This window comes from Podarcis gaigeae (genome assembly GCF_964106915.1).
Source record: "Podarcis gaigeae genome assembly, chromosome: 1".
In the NCBI taxonomy this organism is placed as follows: Eukaryota; Metazoa; Chordata; class Lepidosauria; order Squamata; family Lacertidae; genus Podarcis; species Podarcis gaigeae.
The window spans coordinates 124776863-124800027 of NC_139678.1; the positions used below are offsets into that span (position 1 = coordinate 124776863).

Consider the following 23165-nt stretch of genomic DNA (forward strand, 5'->3'; position numbering starts at 1 on the left):
GAGAGGAAGAAGCCTAAGGCAATGAGCATTTAATTCAGAACACAAGGACGAAGTGCTATTATGAAGAACTAATTTAATTCAAAAATACAAAATAATACAAGGTAATGTAGATAAGGCGGCAGAATTTCAAGTAAGGCAATGCAGAGCATTATTTTAAGCCAGTAATTTCTTGAAGATTTAAGTAAGAAAAATATAATACAATAAAATTGGCTGTCCTTTCTATCAGGCTGGGGTTTTTGTTTACCTACCTAGTACTACAATCCTAAACTAATCCCTAGTGAGAAACCTCCACAGTGGGACCTACTGCTGAATAAATGGACTTTATGAATATGTGGATTTCAAAGGTTCTAAAATCTTCCTCCTTTCTTCTAGCCATAACACTGAACATACATATTGAGGCCTCAACTGCAACTGCTTGAACCCTGGTGACTTCTCAAAACATGCATGGCAATTTGGAGAAGTGAAACAGAGGGCGGGAAGGAAGAGGTTACCGGTAAGTTCCACTTCAAAACAGCTTCTCCTTTTCTAAAGGTGTTTGTGAGTAGCATATTGTTTGGGCCTGAATCTGTTCCTGGCATTACATTTACAGTGGATCCTCGGGTTGCGAACATGATCCGTGCGGGAGGCACGTTCGCAACCCGCACCGTTCTGCGCACACGTGGATTGCGATTCGGCGCTTCTGCGCATGTGCAAAGCGTGATTTAGCGCTTTTGTGCATGCGCCAAAACCTGGAAGTAACCCGTTCCGGTACTTCCAGGTTCGGCACGGTGCACAACCCGAAATAGCGTAACCTGAAGCTTCTGTAACCCGAGGTACCGCTGTACAGTTCTTATAAATTTAGTTTTAGCAATTGCAAGTTTTACACATGAGAAAACTCATGATGGATTTCCACATCTGTTGAACATACAGAACTCTGCATGTTTTTGTACATATGCTAAGTCTCCACATGTATAAAGAAAAAGGGGTGCACAGTTTTGCTTGATATACTGCATGTGACAAGCCCTTGCCTATTCCCAAGCCTCAAACTGGAGAAAAGGATGGTAGATTGTCCCATCAGATATGAAATACCTATGAGGCATTCCAAGCATTCTCAAAGAGCTGCTGTCCTCTACTTGCGATTGGAGCAGAGTGGTAGTGGCGAAGGAACTGTCCTGATATTTCATTCAATCCAGCAAATAACAGAGACAACACCCCTCACCTCTTCAATCTAACCAAAATATCAAGTTCTTTAGAAATGGTGACACTCTTCATAAAACAAATAATGATTTTGAGGCATTTTCTTCATGGCATATGTGTTACCAAAAGTGATTCTTTTGGATATGTAGAGGTACCAAGAAAACAAGGGTTTTCAGTATGTTCAATATACATGGAACTCCATCCTTGCTTGGGTAAGTACTGCATTTTCCCATCTGAACCTGCCGAGCTATTAAGATCCTCATCAGAAACCTTTCTGTGTATATATGGGATTGACCCAGGATAGAGCCTTTTCTACTGTAGCATCCCACCTCATGTATTGTCTCCCCAGGGAAGATTACTGGTGCAGTTTCGGTTACATTTGCAGCTCCAGATGAAGCCGTTCTTTAAAAATCACCCAGGATGTTTTGTTTACTACTTTTGTATTCTGTCATATTGTATACTCATTAAAATTTGTGTTTGTATTCCCCACCCCAACACTTTGGGGGGGTTGTTATTGGGTTACTGTTTTTATTTTGGTTTTATATATTGTGATCTTTTCTGTGAACCACCCTGAGACTTCTGGGTATAGGGCGGTATATAAATTCAATCAATCAATAACTCTTTGTAAAAAGGACTGGGAGATTCCATGTACATAACTGATTGAAAACTAACTAACAAACCAAAAGTAGGCCAAAAGATGTCACGAGCTGGAAGTACCGAGAGGAACTCCACCTTTTCATCCGGCATTAGCAAATAAATCTGCAATCAGACTTCTCATTTTTATATTCAAATCGCCAAATGCAGATCCAAAACTCTACACCACGTGTGAAACACACCCACCAAATGAGAAAGAGGCATATCTAATAAACTCCCTAGTGCCACAGTTAAGTTACCAACTTGGCACTGCAAAGTTCTTTGCGGTACTATTTACTAGAAAGCGGATGCTCTCCCTTAATTTTATTATTTCTCTTTCTCTCTCTTGTTCTAGATTCCACAGTATTTCCCAAACTTGGGTCTTCAACTGCTTTTGGACTACCAAATTCCCATTATCCCTGACCATGGGTGGAGACAAGGGGGGCAGCTTCCCCCAAAACATGTAAATCAATAATTAATACTTAACTGAGGTTCTGCTCCCCCCTTACGACCAGGCTCTTGCGCCTGACCACTGGTCTTGCTAGCTAGGGATGATGGGAGTTGTAATCCAAAGGGACCCCTGACCATTAGGTCCAGTCGTGACCAACTCTGGGGTTGCAGCGCTCATCTTGCTTTATTGGCCGAGGGAGCCAGCGTACAGCTTCCGGGTCATGTGGCCAGCATGACTAAGCCATTTCTGGCAAACCAGAGCAGCACACGGAAACGCCGTTTACCTTCCCGCCGGAGCGGTACCTATTTATCTACTTGCACTTTGATGTGCTTTCAAACTGCTAGGTTGGCAGGAGCAGGGACCAAGCAATGGGAGCTCACCCCGCCACGGGGATGCGAACCGCCGACCTTCTGATCGGCAAGTCCTAGGCTCTGTGGTTTAACCCACAGCCCCACCCGCGTCTAGCTAGTAAGACCGTGCCTGACCACTGGTCTTGCTAGTTAGCGATGATGGGAGTTGTAGTCCAAAAACAGCTGTTTGCAAACACCGTTTTAGAAGCTAAAAAAGGGACGGGGGGGGGGAGAAAGAGGGGCAAAGCGGGAAAGGCCGACACAACTACCAATGAGTGCCAGAAGGGCGTCGAAAAGTGGCGGGCGGAGAGAAGGAAGCACTTACAGAAGGAATGAGGGGGAATTAGGAGCGCCTCGCATGGACTTTTCCTCGGCATCCTTTGGCGGGACAGAACCTCGCTTCGCTCCAACCGCCCTTCTCCCGCCGTTAGGGCGCACGCGCAAAAGGAGCGCTAGCTCTGGGGGAGAAAGGCAGCTGGCGCGAGCACGGCGGTTGGCCGGGGCTGGATCTTAGGAAGGAGGATAAAAGCGGGAAGGGGCTCGTGCTGACGGAGGGAGGGCGTGGCCAACGCCTGTCTCGTGACCAAAAGCGAGGCGGGGAGGGAGCGGGAGCGTTATGGGCCTCGCTCGCCGGTTTTGGCGGGAAACCGCCGTCGAGGCTTCTGAGGAGATTTCTTACCCGCCTCTCGCTCGTCCACCCCCACAAAATAACGCCACCGCCTAATAAAAAGCCCCTTTCTTACCGCCGTCAGAGCTGCCCGGCCGCAACCGTGTTTAGATAACCTGCCCCAACGGTTTCCTCAGGAGCCTCCCCGGCGGGCCAACCCCAGCCCATTGGCGGCCTGCCCCCCCCCCCATAATACTAACCGAGGGGTCGGGCTCCATCTCTTCCCCTCGCGCGCGCGTATACACGGCGGCCTTCGCGGTCTCCCGGCGGGCACGTTCCGCGCACGCAGCTCTTCTCCCTCAACGCAGCCCCAGGGCGAAGCGGGAGTTGGGGCAAAACCGGGGGCGGGCGGGCGCGGCAAACTCGCCCTCCCCACACGTGGTGGTAGCCTCGGCTGGGCGGAGAGGTGGGGTAAAAGCGGGTTTGAGGTTGTGTTTAGGGGACTCGACGGAGCCTGAAAGTTAGGCGGGCGGTTGATTTATTTGGCCTCCTGGCCCCCCAAATTACACCTAAGTCTTACTTTCTGGAAGCCCAGAAACTCGGCTTTCATCTATGACCAGTTGTGAGCCGTGTAATCTCTAGGCAGGAAGAGAGGAACGACTTTGAAGATCTCACACACACACACTTATTTCCATTCAGGTTTCTGAGCAGACCTCTGAGGCAAATACAATCCAAATATGAAAGCACAAGTCTTGTTAGTTTCAGGTTATTCACAAGCACTTCCATACGGCTGTATCAGAAATGCTATCACTATTATCCTGGCTGGTTTAGGCCTAACGCACACAGCAGCATCAAGCATTTCCCTTAAGTATATGCGCACTGGAACAGCACTTTTAACGCTAATAATAATAATTGTACCCCACCCATCTGACAGGATTGCCCCAGCCACTCTGGGCGGCTTCCAACATATAGAAAAACATAACACGTAAAACATTACACGTTAAAAGGCTTCCCTATACTTGCTGCCATATTGCTTAATAATAATAATAATAATATATTTATACCCCGCCCATCTGGCTGCGTTTCCCCATCCACTCTGGGCGGCTCCCAATCGAATATTAAAAACAATACAGCATTAAACATTAAAAACTTTCCTAAATAGGACTGCCTTCAGATGTCTTCTAAAAGTAATATAGTTGTTTGTTTATTTGACATCTGATGGGAGGGCGTTCCACAGGGAGGGTGCCACTACCGAGAAGGCCCTCTGTCTGGTTCCCTGTAGCCTCACTTTTCACAATGAGGGAACCGCCAGAAGGCCCTCGGAGCTGGACCTCAGTGTCCGGGATGGACGATGTGGGTGGAGATGCTCCTTCAGGTATACAGGACCGAGGCCGTTTAGGGCTTTCAAGGTCAGCACCAACACTTTGAATTGTGCTCGGAAACGTACTGGGAGCCAATGCAGATCTCTCAGGACCGGTGTTATATGGTCCCGGCGGCCACTCCCAGTCACCAGTCTGGCTGCCGCATTCTGGATTAATATCGTATACAGTGGTACCTCAGGTTAAGTACTTAATTCGTTCCGGAGGTCCGTACTTAACCTGAAACTGTTCTTAACCTGAAGCACCACTTTAGCTAATGGTGCCTCCTGCTGCCGCCGCGCCGCCGGAGCATGATTTCTGTTCTCATCCTGAAGCAAAGTTCTTAACCTGAAGCACTATTTCTGGGTTAGCGGAGTCTGTAACCTGAAGTGTATGTAACCCGAGGTACCACTGTACATCTCTACACATCTCTCCCGTAAGACTATTTTGTGTTAGTTGCCACTTAGCAGCCCATACTTTCTCCCAAAAATGGCCTCCGCACAAATGCTACCATAATTTATATATAGGATTTTCAGCTCCTGACTTCAGAAATCCTGGCACCTTAAGGACAAGTGTCTTCAAGCGTGTCCAGTGTGCTCTCACCCTTAATTCTTTCAGCCATAAATTAATCTGAGTAAAAAAATTAGGGTTATAGCTATGCAAGTTGGTAGTGGCAAAAAGGTCAAGGAAGGAAGTCTGGCTTTTTTTTAATAGCATGAGCTTTAGGTACTTCACAAAATTCTGAGGCAAGCCAGCCTTTACTCCTGGAAATACATGTGAGCACTAACAATGAAAACAGAGACACAAAAGGTTTTTTTTCCCTGATTTTATATTCTTCCCTTCTATCAAATGGCTTGAAGAAAAATTATATACGGACTAGTAAAAGGCTGGCCTGTTGATAAACTGACATCTGTGGGTATTTTGTAGCTGAACCCACATTCTTCTTTCGGCCTTGTATTGCTAGACAGCAATTATGTATGTTAATCGTTACACACCAGCATTATTTAATCGTTGGTCCAACTAACACATCCTAACAAATCAGCTTACATGCAGTCACAAAGCTCTGACATTGGTCCTCCTCACCCATTACAGCTACAGAATTCATTTGAATGTGTTCACCCATTATGGACTAGCCTATAGGGAGAGATCTTAAGGTCGCCAAACCAAGCATTTTTCAGGAGAATATTGAGGAGGAAGATAGCTCAACATCTCGGCTGCCAAAAGAGTATACAATTCCATATTTTCATATTGCATCGTGCAATTTAAACAGTTCACATTAATTATTCCCCTTCATTTGTTGCCTGTCGGTCCTTCCTTTTGCCACTTTCTGTAACATCTCAGCCTGCACCCCAGGATTACATAAACTCTGTCCCCTCCTTGAAAGCCTACCCTGCCCCTTCAATCCATTGCGCCTCCTAGCCTCCCTCCTACCCCTGCCCCAAAAATCATCACCACCCGTTCCCTCATGCCCATACCGTTCCGAATTATCCTTGCATTGCTTATCTGTAGTTTTAGCTTCCGCCCCTAGTGCTGCTTAGAAGAGACCAGCGTTTATTTGCCATGCTTGGGAAAGAAGACTCTCTGCTCACCTCTGCCACCTCCCCTTGTCCTGTTGCTGCTGTCACTCACTCCGAGAAACTTGCTGTCCTGAAATACGCACGCTCAGCTCTCAAGAGTTACATAGATCCTCCTGCATACACAAACCACAAAGCGTGTGGAGTCGGGGGGGGGGGTTTACTCACCTCTGCGCAGTGAGAATTACTACACCTTGGCCTGACCAAGAGCAGTATCAGGGGTAGTATCTTATTTCTAAGCCCAGAGCAGCAGGAGGTGGCAGCATCTAGCCGCTGGCTGCAGATCCCTTCCTGCGTGCTGTTTGCTTTCTGACACTTGCATTCCTCCTCCCCCTTTCGGGGTATCGTTTTGCCAACAATCACACACGCGCACACCTGATTCCAGGCTGGTTGACAGCCAGGCTTCAACAGGAATGGTAGTAGAGAGGAGTGATGCAAGAGTTTTCATGATATACTGGATCATGAACATGTAACACAATATGTAAAATGCCACTGTGTTGTTGTGGCTGACATTTCTCTCACTGTGCCTTATAAAAAAAAAAGGTAAAGGACCCCTGGACGGTTAAGTCCAGTCAAAGGCAACTGTGGGGTTGCTGCACTCATCTCGCTTTCAGGCCAAGGGAGCTGGCGTTTGTCCAGAGACAGCTTTCCGGGTCATGTGGCCAGCACGACTAAACCACTTCTGGTGCAACGGAACACCATGACGGAAATCAGAGTGCACAGAAACGCCGTTTACCTTCCCGTTGCAGCGGTACCTGTTTATCTACTTGCATTGGTGTGCTTTCAAACTGCTAGGTTGGCAGGAGCTGGGACAGAGCAACCAGAGCTCACCCCGTTGCTGGGATTTGAACTGTTCGGCAAGCCCAAAAGGCTCAGTGGTTTAGACCACAGCACCACCCGCATCCCCAAAATTTGCCTTCTAGGAAAAATGAAGTCACAAACCGATGCACAAGTCCTAGTACCAGTTGTTAAATGTAATTGAAATAAACACCTAAGGTTGCCATAAAAGTGAGAAAATGAAATCAGAATGATAATTAAAAACTGGGCAGGAAGGACTGGGAGTGAGAGAAATGTCACTAAAGTCAGAAGAGAAAAGAGAAAGATGGAAGAGTGATGCATCATTCTTACACAAAAGGAGTGCAGAAAATGAGAACAAATGCATTAGAAGTAAGAAGCGAAGGAGGTTCATTTGGCTGCCAAACATGTATCTTCTGGCAGCACCATGAACAGCAATATGCAGCCCAAGTTTATACATGTAAACTCCACCTACTCTCAGGTAAGTGTGTAGAAGACTGACGTATTAGTTAGGTGGAAGAATCTTAACAGTTTTTTACTAGCTCCAAACCGGATTGATTATACAAGCACAGCAATAGGAACCAAGTTCTTGCCAGAGGGCTTGAGTCGTAGTTCAGTGAAGCAAATACTGAGATGCACAGGTAAGTATGCATAGGACTGCAGTCTGAGATGCCACCATACTAGTAGAATAGCAGAATAGAATAGCATAAGGGGTTAAGAAAAGTGGACTACATTCAAGCAAGGTGGCAAAAGCAGACAAGTGGATTAAAAAAGAAATTTCCTGTTGTATCTTTATCTCAGGGGTAGCTAATGTTCCCTCCAGATTTTGTGGAGTACAATCATCTGTTCCAGTGGCCAGGGATGCTGGGGGTTACAGTCTAAAACATCTGAGGCCACCACACTGACCACCTCTGCATTGTCATATGTGCATTCAGAAAATGTGTGACGGTACAACATCACATTTTTGGATGGACACAGTGTTAAGTTGTGGGTGAACGTATCAGACGACACAGCGATTCTTCAAACCGCTCTTGTTTATTCACAGGCCAGAACTGAATTGAACTGAAGGGTTCAGCCAGCCTGCTTATATAGAGCTCCACTACAACACAACTGTAACACTTTCTGTAACTATCCAATCACTGAATGTCACTTTCAACCCCTTATTTGCATATGCTGACTTGAGTGAAAACTACAGTATCCCCCTGCTGGCCCAGGGTCAGAACTTTAGTACATAACACACAGGTTCTCAGTCTTGCTACATGCAGGGCCTACTTAAGACAGCCAAAAACGACTGAGACCCACAAATAAAAAAACAATGGTCCCAGGCCAGCTCGTGTTAACAAAATGGTAGCAAACAGAGGCAGAGACTTGCATAATCTTATGAAAAATACTGACATTCTATCATTTCTTCTTGCATTCTCATTTTGGACATAATTTACCACTCTCTTTCATCCTTCCTCTTTGCTCCTTTTACTGGTAGTTATTGCCCAGAGCTTTAGATGGAATGTTAGTCAAAACTGCTCCCCGCCCCCCATGTTTTAGTTTTATGGTTTTGGACTACTTTTGGTTTTGTTGTTTGTCATTAACATATTTATATGATGTGCAATTTTTTTCTGTATTTTTGTACACTTCTCTGAGGAAGGGCACCTAAAAAGCATTTTACGTTTATTTGTTTACTTACTTACATATTTATAGAATGCACTGTACTAAAAATAAATAAATTATCAAGGCAGAACGTATTAGAACACAGCATCGCAATAAGATCAATGAAAGCACGATCAATAAATAAAATACTGGTTGGTAAAATAAATTCTCATCTTAAAGGCCTGTCTAAATAAAACATGGTGGAATTCAACGTGGAGCTACGATGAATGTTATATTTCAGTTTGCCAGATGGAACAACCCCCAGTCTCCTCCGTTCATGTGCTGTTCTGGGGCTTCTCCTGACCCCTCCGAGCCAATTTCAGGGACTTGGGGGGAAGAAGTGGGAAAGCCCTTTGTGCCAGTGGAAGTCACTGCCCAGGGCTGCCACACATGGGGCATGTTAGGTGAATCCCACCCACAGTTTTCAGGAGACACCCAAAGGAAAATAGTGTTGTGGTCCAACCGAAGCTATCTTGAATAAAACTGACTTTCTAGATCAATTTAAAGCAAAGTTCAGGCAATGGAAATTATCTTTGTCACCCTACACCTTTATCAGGAGAGAGAGAGGGAAAATGTGTCCCTGTTAATCCTCCTTGATCCTTCAGCACTTTTTCATACCATGAACCATGGTATTCTTCTGGAGCAGCTGTCTCAGTTGGTTTGGGTAGTACTGTTTTGCAGCTGTTTTGGTCCTATTTGAATAACCATCTTCAGAGGGTGATTAAATACGGATTATACAGATTAATGGAATACAGGTCTATCAATGGATATTAGCAAACCCTCCAAGTGCCCCTATTTTCCAGGGACAGTCCCGGATTTACAAAAGCCGTCCCAGTTTCTGATTTGATCCTGGAATGTCCCACTTTTCCTTAGGACGTCTCTATATTCATCAGAGAAATGTTGGAGGATATGGAAGGAAGTCCCTATTTTCATTGGATATTTATTTGAGGTTTATGAGTTATGTGACTCCCGAGCTAAGGAGATAACCTTTAGAAGGCACCTGAAGGCAGCATTCTATAGGGAAGTTTTAAAATGTTTAATGTTTTGTTATGTTTTTATATGTGTTGGAAGCCGCCCAGAGTGGCTGGGGCAACCCAGTCAAATAGGCAGTGTATAAATAATAAAATTATTATGAAATGGGATGTCCCTATTTTCATCAGAGAAATGTGTCAGGATATGTAGATAAATTTGTCATTTAAATTTGTCAATTTGTCATTTAGTCGTGTCCGACTCTTCGTGACCCCATGGACCAGAGCACGCCAGGCACTCCTGTCTTCCACTGCCTCCTGCAGTTTGGTCAAACTCATGTTCATAGCTTCAAGAACACTATCCAACCATCTCGTCCTTTGTCGTCCCCTTCTCCTTGTGCCCTCCATCTTTCCCAACATCAGGGTCTTTTCCAGGGAGTCTTCTCCTCTCATGAGGTGGTCAAAGTATTGGAGTCTCAGCTTCAGGATCTGTTCTTCCAGTGAGCACTCAGGGCTGATTTCCTTCAGAATGGATAGGTTTGATCCTCTTGCAGACCATGGGACTCTCAAGAGTCTCCTCCAGCACCATAATTCAAAATATCAATTCTTTGGTGATCAGCCTTCTTTACGGTCCAGCTCTCACTTCCTTACATCACTACTGGGAAAACCATGGCTTTAACTATACGGACCTTTGTTGGCAAGGTGATATCTCTGCTTTTTAAGATGCTGTCTAGATCCCTGTCTGGTCAAGTTGCATGGAATCAATTTCAATCTGTTACCCCCGACGATGTGGACAGGCTGCTTGGACGCGGGAAGCTAACCACCTGTCTCCTTGATCCTTGCCCATCCTGGCTAATAAAAGCAAGCCGGGAAGGGCTGGGCGATGGGCTCTCCGGGGTGGTGAATGCTTCCCTTCTTAAACCGCTTCTTAAAAAAACCATTTTTAGATCCAGCCAGTATGGCCAACTATCGTCCATTCTCAAATCTTCCATTCTTGGGCAAGGTGATTGAGTGCGTGGTTGCTGAACAACTCCAGGCACGCCTGGAGGATGCGGACCATTTGGATCCCTTCCAATCGGGATTCAGGCCTCATCATGGGACTGAAACTGCCCTGGTCGCACTGGTTGATGATCTCCGGTGAGCTAGGGACAAAGGTGAGAGCTGTTTCCTAGTTCTGCTGGATCTCTCAGCGGCCTTTGATACAATCGACCATAACATCCTTCTGGACCGTCTAGAGGGGCTGGGAGCTGGGGGCACTGTTATACAGTGGTTTCGCTCCTTCCTCCTGGGCCGTGTTCAGAAAGTGGGGGGGGGGGATGAGTGTTCAGACCCCAGGGCCCTCACTTGTGGGGTGCCTCAGGGTTCCGTCCTCTCCCCCATGCTTTTTAACATCTATATGAAGCCGCTGGGAGAGATCATCAGGGGGTTTGGACTGGGTGTCCATCAATATGCAGATGATACCCAGCTCTACCTCTCTTTCAAATCAGAACCAGTGAAGGCGGTGAAGGTCCTGTGTGAATGCCTGGAGGTGGTTGGAGGATGGATGGCGGCTAATGGATTGAAGTTGAATCCTGACAAGACAGAAGTACTGTTTTTGGGGGACAGTGAGTGGGCTGGTGTGGAGGACTCCCTGGTCCTGAATAGGGTAACTGTGCCCCTGGAGGACCAGGTGCGCAGCCTGGGAGTCATTTTGGTCTCACAGCTGTTCATGGAGGCACAGGTCAATTCTGTATCCAGGGCAGCTGTCTACCAACTCCACCTGGTACGCAGGCTGAGATCCTACCTGCCCGCGGACTGTCTCGCCAGAGTGGTGCATGCTGTAGTTATCTCCCGCTTGGACTACTGCAATGCGCTCTACGTGGGGCTACCTTTGAAGGTGACTCGGAAACTACAACTAATCCAGAATGCGGCAGCTAGACTGGTGACTGGGGGCGGCCGTCGAGACCACATAACACCGGTCTTGAAAGACCTACATTGGCTCCCAGTACGTTTCCGTGCACAATTCAAAGTGCTAGTGTTGACCTTTAAAGCCCTAAACGGCCTCGGCCCAGTATAACTGAAGGAGCGTCTCCACCCCCATCGTTCAGCCAGGACGCTGAGGTCCAGCGCCGAGGGCCTTCTGGCGGTTCCCTCATTGCAAGAAGCAAAGTGACAGGGAACCAGGCAGAGGGCCTTCTCGGTAGTGGCGCCCGCCCTGTGGAACGCCCTCCCATCAGATGTCAAAGCGATAAACAATTACCTGACATTCAGAAGACATCTTAAGGCAGCCCTGTTCAGGGAAGTTTTTAATGTGTGATATTTTAGTGTATTTTTGGTTTCTATGGAAGCCGCCCAGAGTGGCTGGGGAAACCCAGCCAGATGGGTGGGGTACAAATAATAAATTATTATTATTATTATTACTGTCTAGGTTTGCCATCGCCTTTCTCCCGAGGAGCAGGCGTCTTTTAATTTCGTGACTGCTGTCACCATCTGCAGTGATCATGGAGCCCAAGAAAGTAAAATCTCTCACTGTCTCCATTTCTTCCCCTTCTGTTTGCCAGGAGGTGACGGGACCAGTGGCCATGATCTTTGTTTTTTTGATGTGGAGCTTCAGGCCATATTTTGCGCTCTCCTCTTTCACCCTCATTAAAAGGTTCTTTAATTCCTCCTCACTTTCTGCCATCAAGGTTGTGTCATCTGCATATCTGAAGTTGTTGATATTTCTTCCGGCGATCTTAATTCCGGCTTGGGATTCATCCAGCCCAGCCTTTCACGTGATGAATTCTGCATATAAGTTAAATAACCAGGGAGACAATATACAGCCTTGCCGTACTCCTTTCCCAATTTTAAACCAATCAGTTGTTCCATATGTAGATAAATAGAGCCTCCATTATTCAAAAATGGGGATGAACAATAGAGGAGAGTGTTATATCATGTCCTTCTTCTACATGGTGCCTAGGGAACAACTTGCACCTTAATATCAGCAAGACAAAGGAGATGGTGTTGGGCTTTCGGAGGAAGAGAGGAGAACTAGCCCTGCTGTACATCGGGGAGGGTTGTGTTGAGAGAGTCTCTTCCTTTAATTTCCCAGGAGTTTATCTCAGGTTGTAGGACTCCAACTTCTATATGCCTCAACCAGCAAGGCCAGGGATTATGGGAACTGTAGTCCAACAATGCTACCGGGGGGGGGGGGGCATGTTCCCTATCATGCTGTACTAGTGTCTGGTCCACCACCAATATATTGCAGACAGTGTCATGAGACATTGTCCTTCTCTGTTTTCTGCTTCTTTGCGAGGTATCTTTATTTTAAAATGTATATCCTGCAAGCTGTAGCCCAAACAAAGCAAAGAGAGAAAGAAACTCAAGGTTGCCTTCCTGAGTTTTGAATTTAGTACATGTCAGACACTGATTGTGTTAGGAACAACATATCTACAAGGACAACATGTTTGTCTGGTGCTGCAGAATGAAGAGGAAGGGTCATTTGTTCCTTTTCGGCTGTAGAAGGGAGAAAATCTGACCAAACAGTGATTAGTGTGAATATAAGCAGTGCTTTTCTTCTAGAACAAAAGTATGCTGGTACTGCATGCTTTTGAGTACCCTCAGAAAAAAAGCACAGAATATAACAAATGCTAATTTTATTAGATTCATATCAGCACACTTCTATCAGCAGCAAATAGTGCCTTTTGATTGGTGTGTGAAACACTCCTTGACAGGTAAACGTTGCAAATTGTTTTAAGACAGCATTGCTGCGAGTACAGTTGTGCAACAGCAAACGACCCTCACTGACGTCACACGTATGACTTTGGCCATAGGTATGGACTTGTGCTGAGGCCCATATACACATGCCAAATGCCACTGTGTTTTAGAGATGTCACATTAATTTAGCAATACTTGGATTTTAAAAAAGCCTTATGCAATAGCAGACAGCAGGGTAGGGTTGTGAGGCTGCTTCATAGATGCAGAGGGTCACAGCGGTGGTCAGATCTGCATGGTGCAAACACACTGGTAAAGGTAAAGGTAAAGGGACCCCTGACTGTTAGGTCCGGTCGTGACCGACTCTGGGGTTGCGGTGCTCATCTCGCTTTATTGGCCGAGGGAGCCGGCGTACAGCTTCCGGGTCATGTGGCCAGTATGACTAAGCTGCTTCTGGCGAACCAGAGCAGCACACAGAAACGCCGTTTACTTTCCTGCTGGAGCGGTACCTATTTATCTACTTGTACTTTGACGTGCTTTTGAACTGCTAGGTTGGCAGGAGCTGGGACCGAGCAATGGGAGCTCAACCCGTTGTGGGGATTCGAACCGCCGACCGTCTGATCGGCAAGTCCTAGGCTCTGTGGTTTAACCCACAGCGCCACCCGTGTCCCAAACACACCGGTAGGCGTGCCCAATTAGCTCTCCCGGAGAGTTTGCAACATGGCAAACTCGTTGCTGCCTCACCCCTTTCCATTCCAGTGTGCAGCAGTGACATGGGAGACGGGTGCATAGCTGTCAACTTTTCCCTTTTCTTGCAAGGTATCCTATTCGGAATAAGGGAATTTCCCTTAAAAAAAGGGAAATGTTGACAGCTATGGATGGGTGTGTGTGTGTGTGTGTGTGTGTGTGTGTGTGTGTGGTAAGTGTCCCCCTCTCATCTCACTGTTCACTGCTGACATTATGGGCTAACCCTCACATCTCCTACAAAGCTATGGAATAACAGGGAATGTCCTGTTGTAATTCAGCTGGGATTTTCCTAATGTGGGTGAAGAGTGAGGCCCCATCCTTCAGTGAAAGCATCTGACAAATTCGATAATGTTTTTATCCTGGGACAATGTCTTATTTGCAGTAACTGATAAGAGGAGACAGTTCTTAAGAGAGAATGCTGGGTCTTGTCAGAAGAATCGGAAATTTCAGTTTGTTTTATCCTTTTATTCATTTAGGTTTTATTCGGATTTGCATAAATTCATTTTATCCCATATCCCATTTTGTTTTAATATTTCATTTTCTTATTTGCTAAAAGAGGTTTTTAAGAGGGGCATGTTACGATCTGCCAGTGAAATGTAGCATTCTGAAATAGTGTGTGTTGCAGCTTATTTTAAAGGCTACTTTTAAAACGAGGCTGCATTTTAAATTGCATTTTAACCTGTATTTTAAATTGGGGTTTTTTGGGGGGGGTCCTTTTCTTTCCCCCTCCCATTATGTTTTTACTGTGATTTTATTGGTGTTAGCTGCCCTGAGCTCAACTCTGGCTTGGGAGGGCGGGGTATAAATAAATAATAATAATAATAATAATTATTATTATAGTGCAAGTTAACTTCTGCTGATGTCACCTTGTGTTACTTTCACCCTGTTATAAACTTTTGCGATGCTCTGATGACAAGATACAAATTACCAATTCTGTTGTAATTCAGTAATTGCTTCGATGAGAGATAAGAATGAATTGTCAGTTTTCACAATACCAGGGGTAGATGAAGGTTGTCCGCCTCCAGATCTACATTAGTACCTTTTAATAAAAAGATTAATGAATTGTCTAGAGGCTAAGTGGGGAAGTGAAACGGCAAAATTATGACACCAACTGCTTTAGGGTCAGTTAAGTCTAAGCTGGCTGCGAATAGGAACAAACAGATGCCAGAGAGCTAGGTGAATGGGGAACAAAATGGCTGATGGATTTTTGTGTTGAAAAATTATAATGGTGCACACTGGAAAAAATATTATTATATTGGCACAATAACACACACTGAATAAACTCTTAGGGAAGTGAGTTTGTAGTCATTGTGGGTACCATTGTAAAATGGCAGTCCATTTTCACATTTCGTCCCCGTTCACTTCCATGAAATGCTGCCCCAGTTTGGTGCTACACTATCAAACAACATTACAGTGGTACCTCGGGTTAAGTACTTAATTTGTTCCGGAGGTCTGTTCTTAACCTGAAACTGTTCTTAACCTGAAGCACCACTTTAGCTAATGGGGCCTCCTGCTGCCACCACACCGCTGGAGCATGATTTCTGTTCTCATCCTGAAGCAAAGTTCTTAACCTGAAGGATTATTTCTGGGTTAGCAGAGTCTGTAACCTGAAGCGTATGTAACCTGAAGCGTATGTAACCCGAGGTACCACTGTCTCTTCTGATGTACATATAAGTGGTCTTCCGCTTACCCACAAGTAAGCTGAGCCCTCCCCCTTTAAAAAGTGACATTTTTTAGATGAGAAAGGTCCGTGAAAGGAGGAGAAAGAAATACAGAGAAAGAGGAAAGTTTGACATATAACATTCCATGAGGTTGGACTAAATAATCCTCATAGTCCCTTCCAACTTTACAATTCTATGAGTCTATGATTTTATATGTATAAAATTAAGGTTTATGTCGCAGACTGAGGTTAAAAATAGATTCCATTGTACCAGCTGACATTACAAGCCCATAATACTTCTTCATAAAATTGAAAAAAAACCCACCCATATGTGAATTTAATGGACCTGTGCATTCTGATCCAGACTTCATATTTTTGTGCCTCATTGCATTTCTTGAGGGATTTTAGTGTAAGCTGCCTCTGAGTGAAATGAATCTACCAATATACAGTATCAAAAAGATGGAACACAGCATATTCATTTGTAAACGGTGCTATCACTAAGCTATGCTATATCACAAACGATACAAACAGGAAAAAGTGTATATACACAATACACGAAATAGGTTGTCATTAAATATGCCATGCATTAAACTTTCCATCAATTAGCAAGCAATTGATTAAGGCTTAAACATATTCAGTGGTCCATTCATATAAGACTCACATTAAAAATAAAATGCGATTAAGCACGGGTGCCCATTTTGTGTATTTTTAAAATATAATTTCTTACACCTCTAAGCTTAGATTGTGACAAATACTTGTTTGATTCCAGAATTGCAAAAGCATACCCACTTTTCCCGTGTTATCTTTCTAGAAAAAGAGGTGTCGGAGCTGACCACGAACTTCTCCCTTGTTCTCTTATAATGGCAATGGCGCCCACCTGAGAGGTCCAGCTGAAAAAAAGCTCTACACTTTTCTAAGAAATAGAACATTCCTCCTAAAACTGTTTGAAACATCAGGTCTTCAACATCACTATATATATATCTTTTGCCAAACATTACTTTACTAGCAATGTTATTACTAATTATACAGGTTGTTGTTGTTTTTTAAAAAAAACTTTCCAGAAGGAAATTAAAAAGAAGCAGTAGATTCTTACCTTATTTCTACGTGGTTGCACTTCCCTGAGGATCATGTTTGCAGCTTGGAGCTGATCCGACAATCAGAAGCCCTCAGGGACACAAAGTTTACCAGTTATAGCTGGTGTGCTGTCTGCAAACTGTCCTGGACAGATATACGTAACCTTGCCACAGTTATCCTGCCATGCCCTGACGTCGCGTTATTGGACTTCTTTATTGTTGCATCCAGTAACATCAGTAACTTTGGTTAATACAAAATACGGCAGCTGGATTACTAACCAGGACTGGAATCGGGGAGCACATCTCACCAGTTTAGAAATTCTGTAACTCACCAGCACCCAGTCAATTTCCTAGCACATTTAAAAACAGGAGTTTTAAAGGGCTGAAGTCTTGGATACCTGAAGGAGTATTTCCTCCCTTTAGGAGCCACCTAATTATTAAGGTAATCGTCAGAGGCCTTTCTCCAAATTCCTAAATTCAGAAATAAGGTGAGTTTGAGAAAGGCTTGCCTTTTCTGCCGGGTTTCCCTGGTTATTGAATGCTCCTCTCTGGAAGGCTCTGTTGACACCAGCTTTCTTGTCTTCACCACCTGAAGACCTTTTGATTTCTCCAGGTGTTTCAAGGTCACTGGATATTTAAAATCTTTTTGAGGCTATGTTGGATTTGTTTTAATTTTTGCCATTGTTTACGTCAAGTCAGAAAATTAAGTCAAAAGCATGCAGCCTTTGCATTTAATTTGTTTTGGTTGTTGGGTTCGCTAATTAAACAAATGTCTATGTTTCCTGATCTATGCTCAAGCTCAGTGGATGTTACACCTCAACACCTGTGCAGTCCCTCCAACATCTCGAAGCCAAGGCTCTCTCACACTTGCTGAGAGCCCTGGCATGTGTCATAATTTCTGGCGCATGCTGAGTTCAGCTCATAGCCTTTGACATCAACCGAAATTCAAGGCATTTAAACTGATTTGATTCCAAGGGTCATTCTATGGTGAAGAACAGTCTGATTTGGCAGCCCAATAAAGGGAAGACTCCAGGATACGGATGCTCCTTGAGAGCAACGTTAACTTTTGCTGAGCGAATGTTCTACGGATAAAAGCTAGAGGGCGATCTTGTTTCTGAAAAGCTTCTTCTTGCCTGATCTCAGCGCTATTTTTCAAAGCAGTTAAACTCTTTCAAAAGTACACCGCCCTTCAAAGCTGCAAAGGACCAAAGAGTGAAGGTTCTGGCTATGCTCTCCAAAGTCCATCAGCATCAGCACATGGTTTTTCACATTGTGACAGAACACGAGAAAGGGTAATGTGCTAAAGTAATTTTTCTCTTGACATACCAACCACCGTGCAGTATCACGTAGGCAGTGCATTTCTTTTAGAATAAAAAGGTGCCAGTACTTCATACCCTTTAGTACTTCCAGAAAAAAGCTCTGCATGTAATCTAAAGTAAAGTAAAGGTAAAGGACCCCTGGATGGTTAAGTCCAGTCAAAGGCGATTATGGGGTGCGATGCTCATCTCGCTTCAGGCCAAGGGAGCCACTGTTTGTCTGCAGACAGCTTTCTGGGTCATGTGGCCAACATGACTAGACTGCTTCTGGTGCAACGGGATATCGTGACGGAAGCCAGAGCGCAGTCAAACGCTGTTTACCTTCCCGCCACAGCAGTACCTATTTATCTACTTGCACTGGTGTACTTGCGAAATGCTAGGTTGGCAGAAGCTGGGACAGAAATTTGTACTGTTTAAAATGACTGCATAAGATTGTTTTATTCTTTTTATGTCAGCCACCTTGTGAGGGCTTTGCTCTAAAAGTTGGCAAAGATATCTAAAATAAAATAAATGAAACAATATTCTGAAACTTTCCGAACATGAGTGACTTATGTACATAAGTCCCAAGTACCACTGATCTGATCCTTCCATGCAGCCTCTTGTTGTGAGTCAAGATATTTGGACCGGGCTACTAATCCAATTGGATGCGGGTGGCACTGTGCTCTAAACCACAGAGCCTAGGGCTTGCTGATCAGAAGGTCGGTGGTTCGAATCCCCCCGACGGGGTGAGCTCCCGTTGCTCAGTCCCTGCTCCTGCCAACCTAGCAGTTCAAAAGCACGTCAAAGTGCAAGTAGATAAATAGGTACCGCTCCAGCAGGAAGGTAAATGGCGTTTCCGTGCGCTGCTCTGGTTCGCCAGAAGCGGCTTAGTCATGCTGGCCACATGACCCGGAAGCTGTACACCGGCTCCCTCGGCCAATAAAGCGAGATGAGCGCCGCAACCCCAGAGTCGGCCACGACTGGACCTAATGGTCAGGGGTCCCTTTACCTTTACTAATCCAATTCTGGCCACAGAAATGGAAATAGAGAAAGAGATCCCTTAGCTCTCATAAAAGTAGAATCATAGAACTGGGAAGGGACCCTGAGGATCATGAAGTTCAACACCCTGCAATTTAGGAATATATAGCTGTCCCATATGGGGACTGAACCTGCAACCTTGGCATTATCACTACCATACTAACCAACTGAGCTATCCAGTGCACATAGAAAACACAATCAGAATAAAGCAACAGCTCTTCCCAAGTCACCTTGGGATAATACAGCAATTCTGTATGGTGGTGGTGGGGGAACAGTTATATCATCCCATATGAATCCTTGTGAGTGAGGAGATGAATACTGCATCTGCCTAAAGATTCTATCATTTCCTGGAACTTCACCAGCTACAAAGCCTGACAGCCTAACTAATCCCACTTTTTCCTGGGCGTTTGTTTGCGGACTGCATGAACAAATGTCTACCAGTAAATTGGCTAAAGGTAAGATATGACATGCCCTTAATTATTTATGATAGCAATTTTCCCAGTACTTCCAGAAATATCCAACATTTCCCCCCCTTTCATGTTCATGCATCATATCTGCAGTAATTTTACAGCCCTGAGTGTTTTATTCTCAATTATAGGTGCTAAATAGAAAGAAACCTTGAACACTGTGTGGATTCTGGGGATAAAAGATGTACTTCATACCAAATTGCATCCAACTGTGAAGTGAAAAAGAAATAAATCTCATTTCGGATCATACTCTTCCTCTTTCGTTAACTAAGTTATGTTTGGGCAGTAACCAGCATCACTGAAAATGCATTTGGTATTGTATGTTTTACAATACTGAAGGCGGGACCTATAGTAAAGTGGCCACAGGGTACAGGGTCTTTTCCGTGGTGGCTCCCTGGCTGCGGAATGCCCTTTCCAGAGAGCCTTTTTCCAAGCGGACGTTCTTTGATGCTATTTTGGTGCCAGGAAATGTTACCTTTCTAATTTCAGAACCCTTTAAAACGTGCGTTCCTTTTTAACTTTCGACGACGTGAGTTTTTATGGTGTTATTATATTTGAAATCATTATGGGTTGTTAGACTCCTTAGTGGTCTTGGCCTCCAGATCTCTGATTATAGGGCTGCAAACGGTAGACCTGAATGATTAAAAAGGTGGTCACTTTTTGAGAAAATAGACATTAAAATGGGCTGTAGTTGTGGGTTTCCTGCATGGGGAAGGGAGTGGTAATAATAAATAATAATAATAATAATAATAATAATAATAATAATAATAATAATAATTCTATACCGCCCTTCCTGTGAGGATCACAGGGCAGTTAACAATATAAAAACACAACAAACAAAAACAATAAACCCCCACCACACAAACAACTTTAAAGGTCAAAGGCCGCTTCATTAACCAAAGGCTAATTAATGCCCTCCAACCCCGTGCATTCCCGTCCCGTCGAAACCCCTCGGGGAACCTAGCGATTTCCATAAGGGTGCGCGTTCCGCTCGCTCTGGGCCTCCCCGTCCCCGCCCCCTCGGCGCGGCGATTGGCCGAGCGGAGCGCTTCCCCTCGGCGGAGTGGTCGGGGCTGCTGCCCGTCAGCCTCCGCCTGTCAAAACACACAAGCCCCGGCCCTGTCACAACAGAAAAGAAAGAGAAGCGCGAGTGCGTGTGAGGGGAGTTGAAACCGGCGGCACTTCCTGCCGGTTGGCGGGCTGGCGGCGGCGGGGAGCCCGGAGATGTGCGCGCTCAAATGTGGCTTCTGAGGGGGCGGGAAAAGGGGGCGCCTCCTGGCCGTGACCGGCGCCCCCCGCGCCAGTGAATGGGTGTGAGGGAAAGAGAGGACGAAGAGCGCGCGCAGCAGCAGGAGGAGAGGGAGGCGGAGTGCGCCTCTCGCCTCGCCTCACGATTCTCCTCAGCTGCAAAACTCCCCTCATTGTCCCAAGTTTAGCGCCTCCCCGCCCTGCCCTTCCCCGCTTGCGACGGAGCCCCGGCGGCGGCGGAGGGGCGCCTGAGCCCGAGCGAGCGAGCGAGCTTTTCTCCTCATATTTCCTCAGAAAATGCAGCAGGCGAGCGCGACGTCTCCTTCGCGGAAACTTGCCTCAGTGGCGCTTTAGGAAGAGGGAAGAGGAGAAAAGGGGTTTTTGTTTTTTTTATTCAGCCTGGCGCCCCTCGAAGTTGACGCGGCTCCGCTTCGCGATGGCAGAAGCAACCCCGGCGCCCGCGGCGGGCGAAGGCGACTCGGAGCCTTTCCCGGAGCCCGAGGCGCCCCGGAGGAGGGAGCGCAGGAGCGGGGTGTCTCTGGCCGCCGTCGCCGCCGCCGACCCCGAAGCGATCCTCCTCGAAGCGGCCAGGGCGACCCCTCGCAGGAGCAGCATCATTAAGGTAAGGATTGGCCGCCGGAGGGTGGGTGGCTGGGTTCACACGTGACGCCCGGCGCCGCCGCGCGTGTTCAGCCGCTCGGCTCGCTGGCTGCACCCAGGATGCTGCTGCTGCGAGCTAACCAGAAAAAATCAGCTCCTCTCCTTTTCCATCCCTCTACGATCGGGATGTGGTTACACGTGTAGCGCAGCTCCGACGAGCGCCACTCCCTTTTAATAGAAAACCATGAACCCACACAGTTTGGGGGCGCCTGTCTAGGCCACTCAAGCTGTGGCGATGTTCACGGAAGGGTGGGAGAAATCCGGCGTGTATTTCGGTACATGCAGAAGAGGGAGATTTTTTGGGGGGCGGAGGGAGAGGTAGAGATACTTCCGACTTGCTTCCTTTCAAAGTTTCTTTTCTGAGGTTCGGCTGCAAGTGGAACATGCGGAGAGGAAGGGGCGTCGCTAGTTTCTGAAAAGGAAGAGGATTGTCACAGGTGATGGATGGATGGAGACCACCACGACCACCACCTCTTTTTGCTGAGGACTGGCTCACCACGTGGTCAGTTCTCTTTGTTGCAAGCAGGGAAATAGTTGAAATATAGAAGAAGAAGAAAAAAAGAGAGGAAATTCCCCTATACAGTAGTCAGATCTACCACTACCTGTATCCCCTCTTGCTGTGACTATTTATTGTACCAGAATAATGTGTAATCCTCTGGAATGTCTTTGGCGGGTAAGGATGATGTTGGATGACTGGTTCTTATGAACGCCATGTCAACATGTGCTGTGGTTGTTTGCTTTTCCTAACTTAGGTTTGGAAATAACAGCCAGGAGAGGAGTTTGTGCTTTCCCTTTTTCCATGGGGTAGCTACATTGCGCTTTGCTTCAGTCTTATGTCGTGTGCCTGCGTTTCATCCTTTGCACTGGCTTGGCCATGCTGTTTGGCAGTGGTGCTTTAAATGGTTCTTGGAGGAGGCTGCATCTCGGATGGTTGCATTAAGCTAATTGGTTCTATCCAGGATAGCAGGAGTTACTCTAAGTCAGGCATCCCTTCACGTACGGCCACCACCCTTTTTATTGCTTATTCCTGGAAGTGCTTGGAGCAACTGCTGCGCTCCATGGTTTGATTTCAGATCTGCTTTAAATTTAATCTGCTGCTAGTGAAGCAGGTAAAATCATACAGTAACAGTACAGTAAGCCCTGCCAGCTTAACTAGGAAACCGTCAGTGAGTGTTACATTTTTTTACTCAGCAAAAAAACTTTTAGATGATGCAACACATATGGGGAATAATCAGGTGGGAGGAGCTTCTTCATTTGTTTAAATGAAGTTGGATCAACAGGATATTTGTAGAAAAAGAATTATGGGACAAGATGCCCACAGCTTTGGCCCTGGAGTTATTCTTGATTATTGCTGTGTGTCCAGTTTTCATTGGGTACAAGGAAGGATGCTTAAAGAGCGGTAAATTAGGCTCCCAATTTTGCCCACTCAGTTGTGTAAATTTGCAAAGCAAAGACGTTCAGGTGCTTCTTCTCATCCCTGAGTTACTGAAGATTCTTCCGTTGGTTGGCTGTCCAGCCTGGTTTAGGAGCTGACCAGGCTTGGGCAGGAAATGCAGCTTATATTTTCAGTAAGTTACCATCAAGGGGGCTCCATTTATGTTTTAGTCAGACTATGTGCTTTCTATGGGGATGTGGGTGGCGCTGTGGTCTAAACCACAGAGCCTAGGGCATGCCAATCAGAAGGTCGGCGGTCCAAATCCCTGCGATGGGGTGAGCTCCCGTTGTTCGCTCCCAGCTCCTGCCCACCTA

At 45.9% G+C, this 23165-nt stretch overlaps 2 protein-coding genes across 19 annotated transcripts in view; one reads left to right on the forward strand and one right to left on the reverse strand.

Moving 5' to 3' along the window:
* The window catches only part of BOLL (boule homolog, RNA binding protein), a 34577-nt gene extending 28050 nt beyond the window's left edge, over positions 1 to 6527 (reverse strand). For 6 of the 17 annotated variants that reach the window (XR_014558207.1, XR_014558208.1, XR_014558209.1 and 3 more), the window contains exon 1: positions 3478 to 3631. Coding sequence is in view for 3 of the 17 variants with exons in the window: in XM_083713887.1 (XP_083570013.1) it covers positions 3478 to 3495 (18 nt within the window). In the remaining 14 variants the exon portion in view is untranslated. Of the gene's footprint in view, positions 1 to 2935; positions 3062 to 3477; positions 3649 to 6050; positions 6227 to 6317 lie in introns of those variants that run through there. The other 11 variants (XR_014558211.1, XR_014558212.1, XR_014558213.1 and 8 more) reach the window with 6 other exon arrangements.
* Positions 6528 to 20612: 14085 nt separating this feature from the next.
* PLCL1 (phospholipase C like 1 (inactive)) overlaps positions 20613 to 23165 on the forward strand; it is a 192289-nt gene continuing 189736 nt past the window's right edge. The window contains exon 1 of one of the 2 annotated variants that reach the window (XM_083705321.1): positions 20613 to 21378. In XM_083705321.1, coding sequence (XP_083561447.1) covers positions 21193 to 21378 — 186 coding nt within the window. In that variant the 5' untranslated portion in view covers positions 20613 to 21192. The remainder of the gene's footprint in view (positions 21379 to 23165) is intronic. The other variant, XR_014556739.1, reaches the window with a different exon arrangement.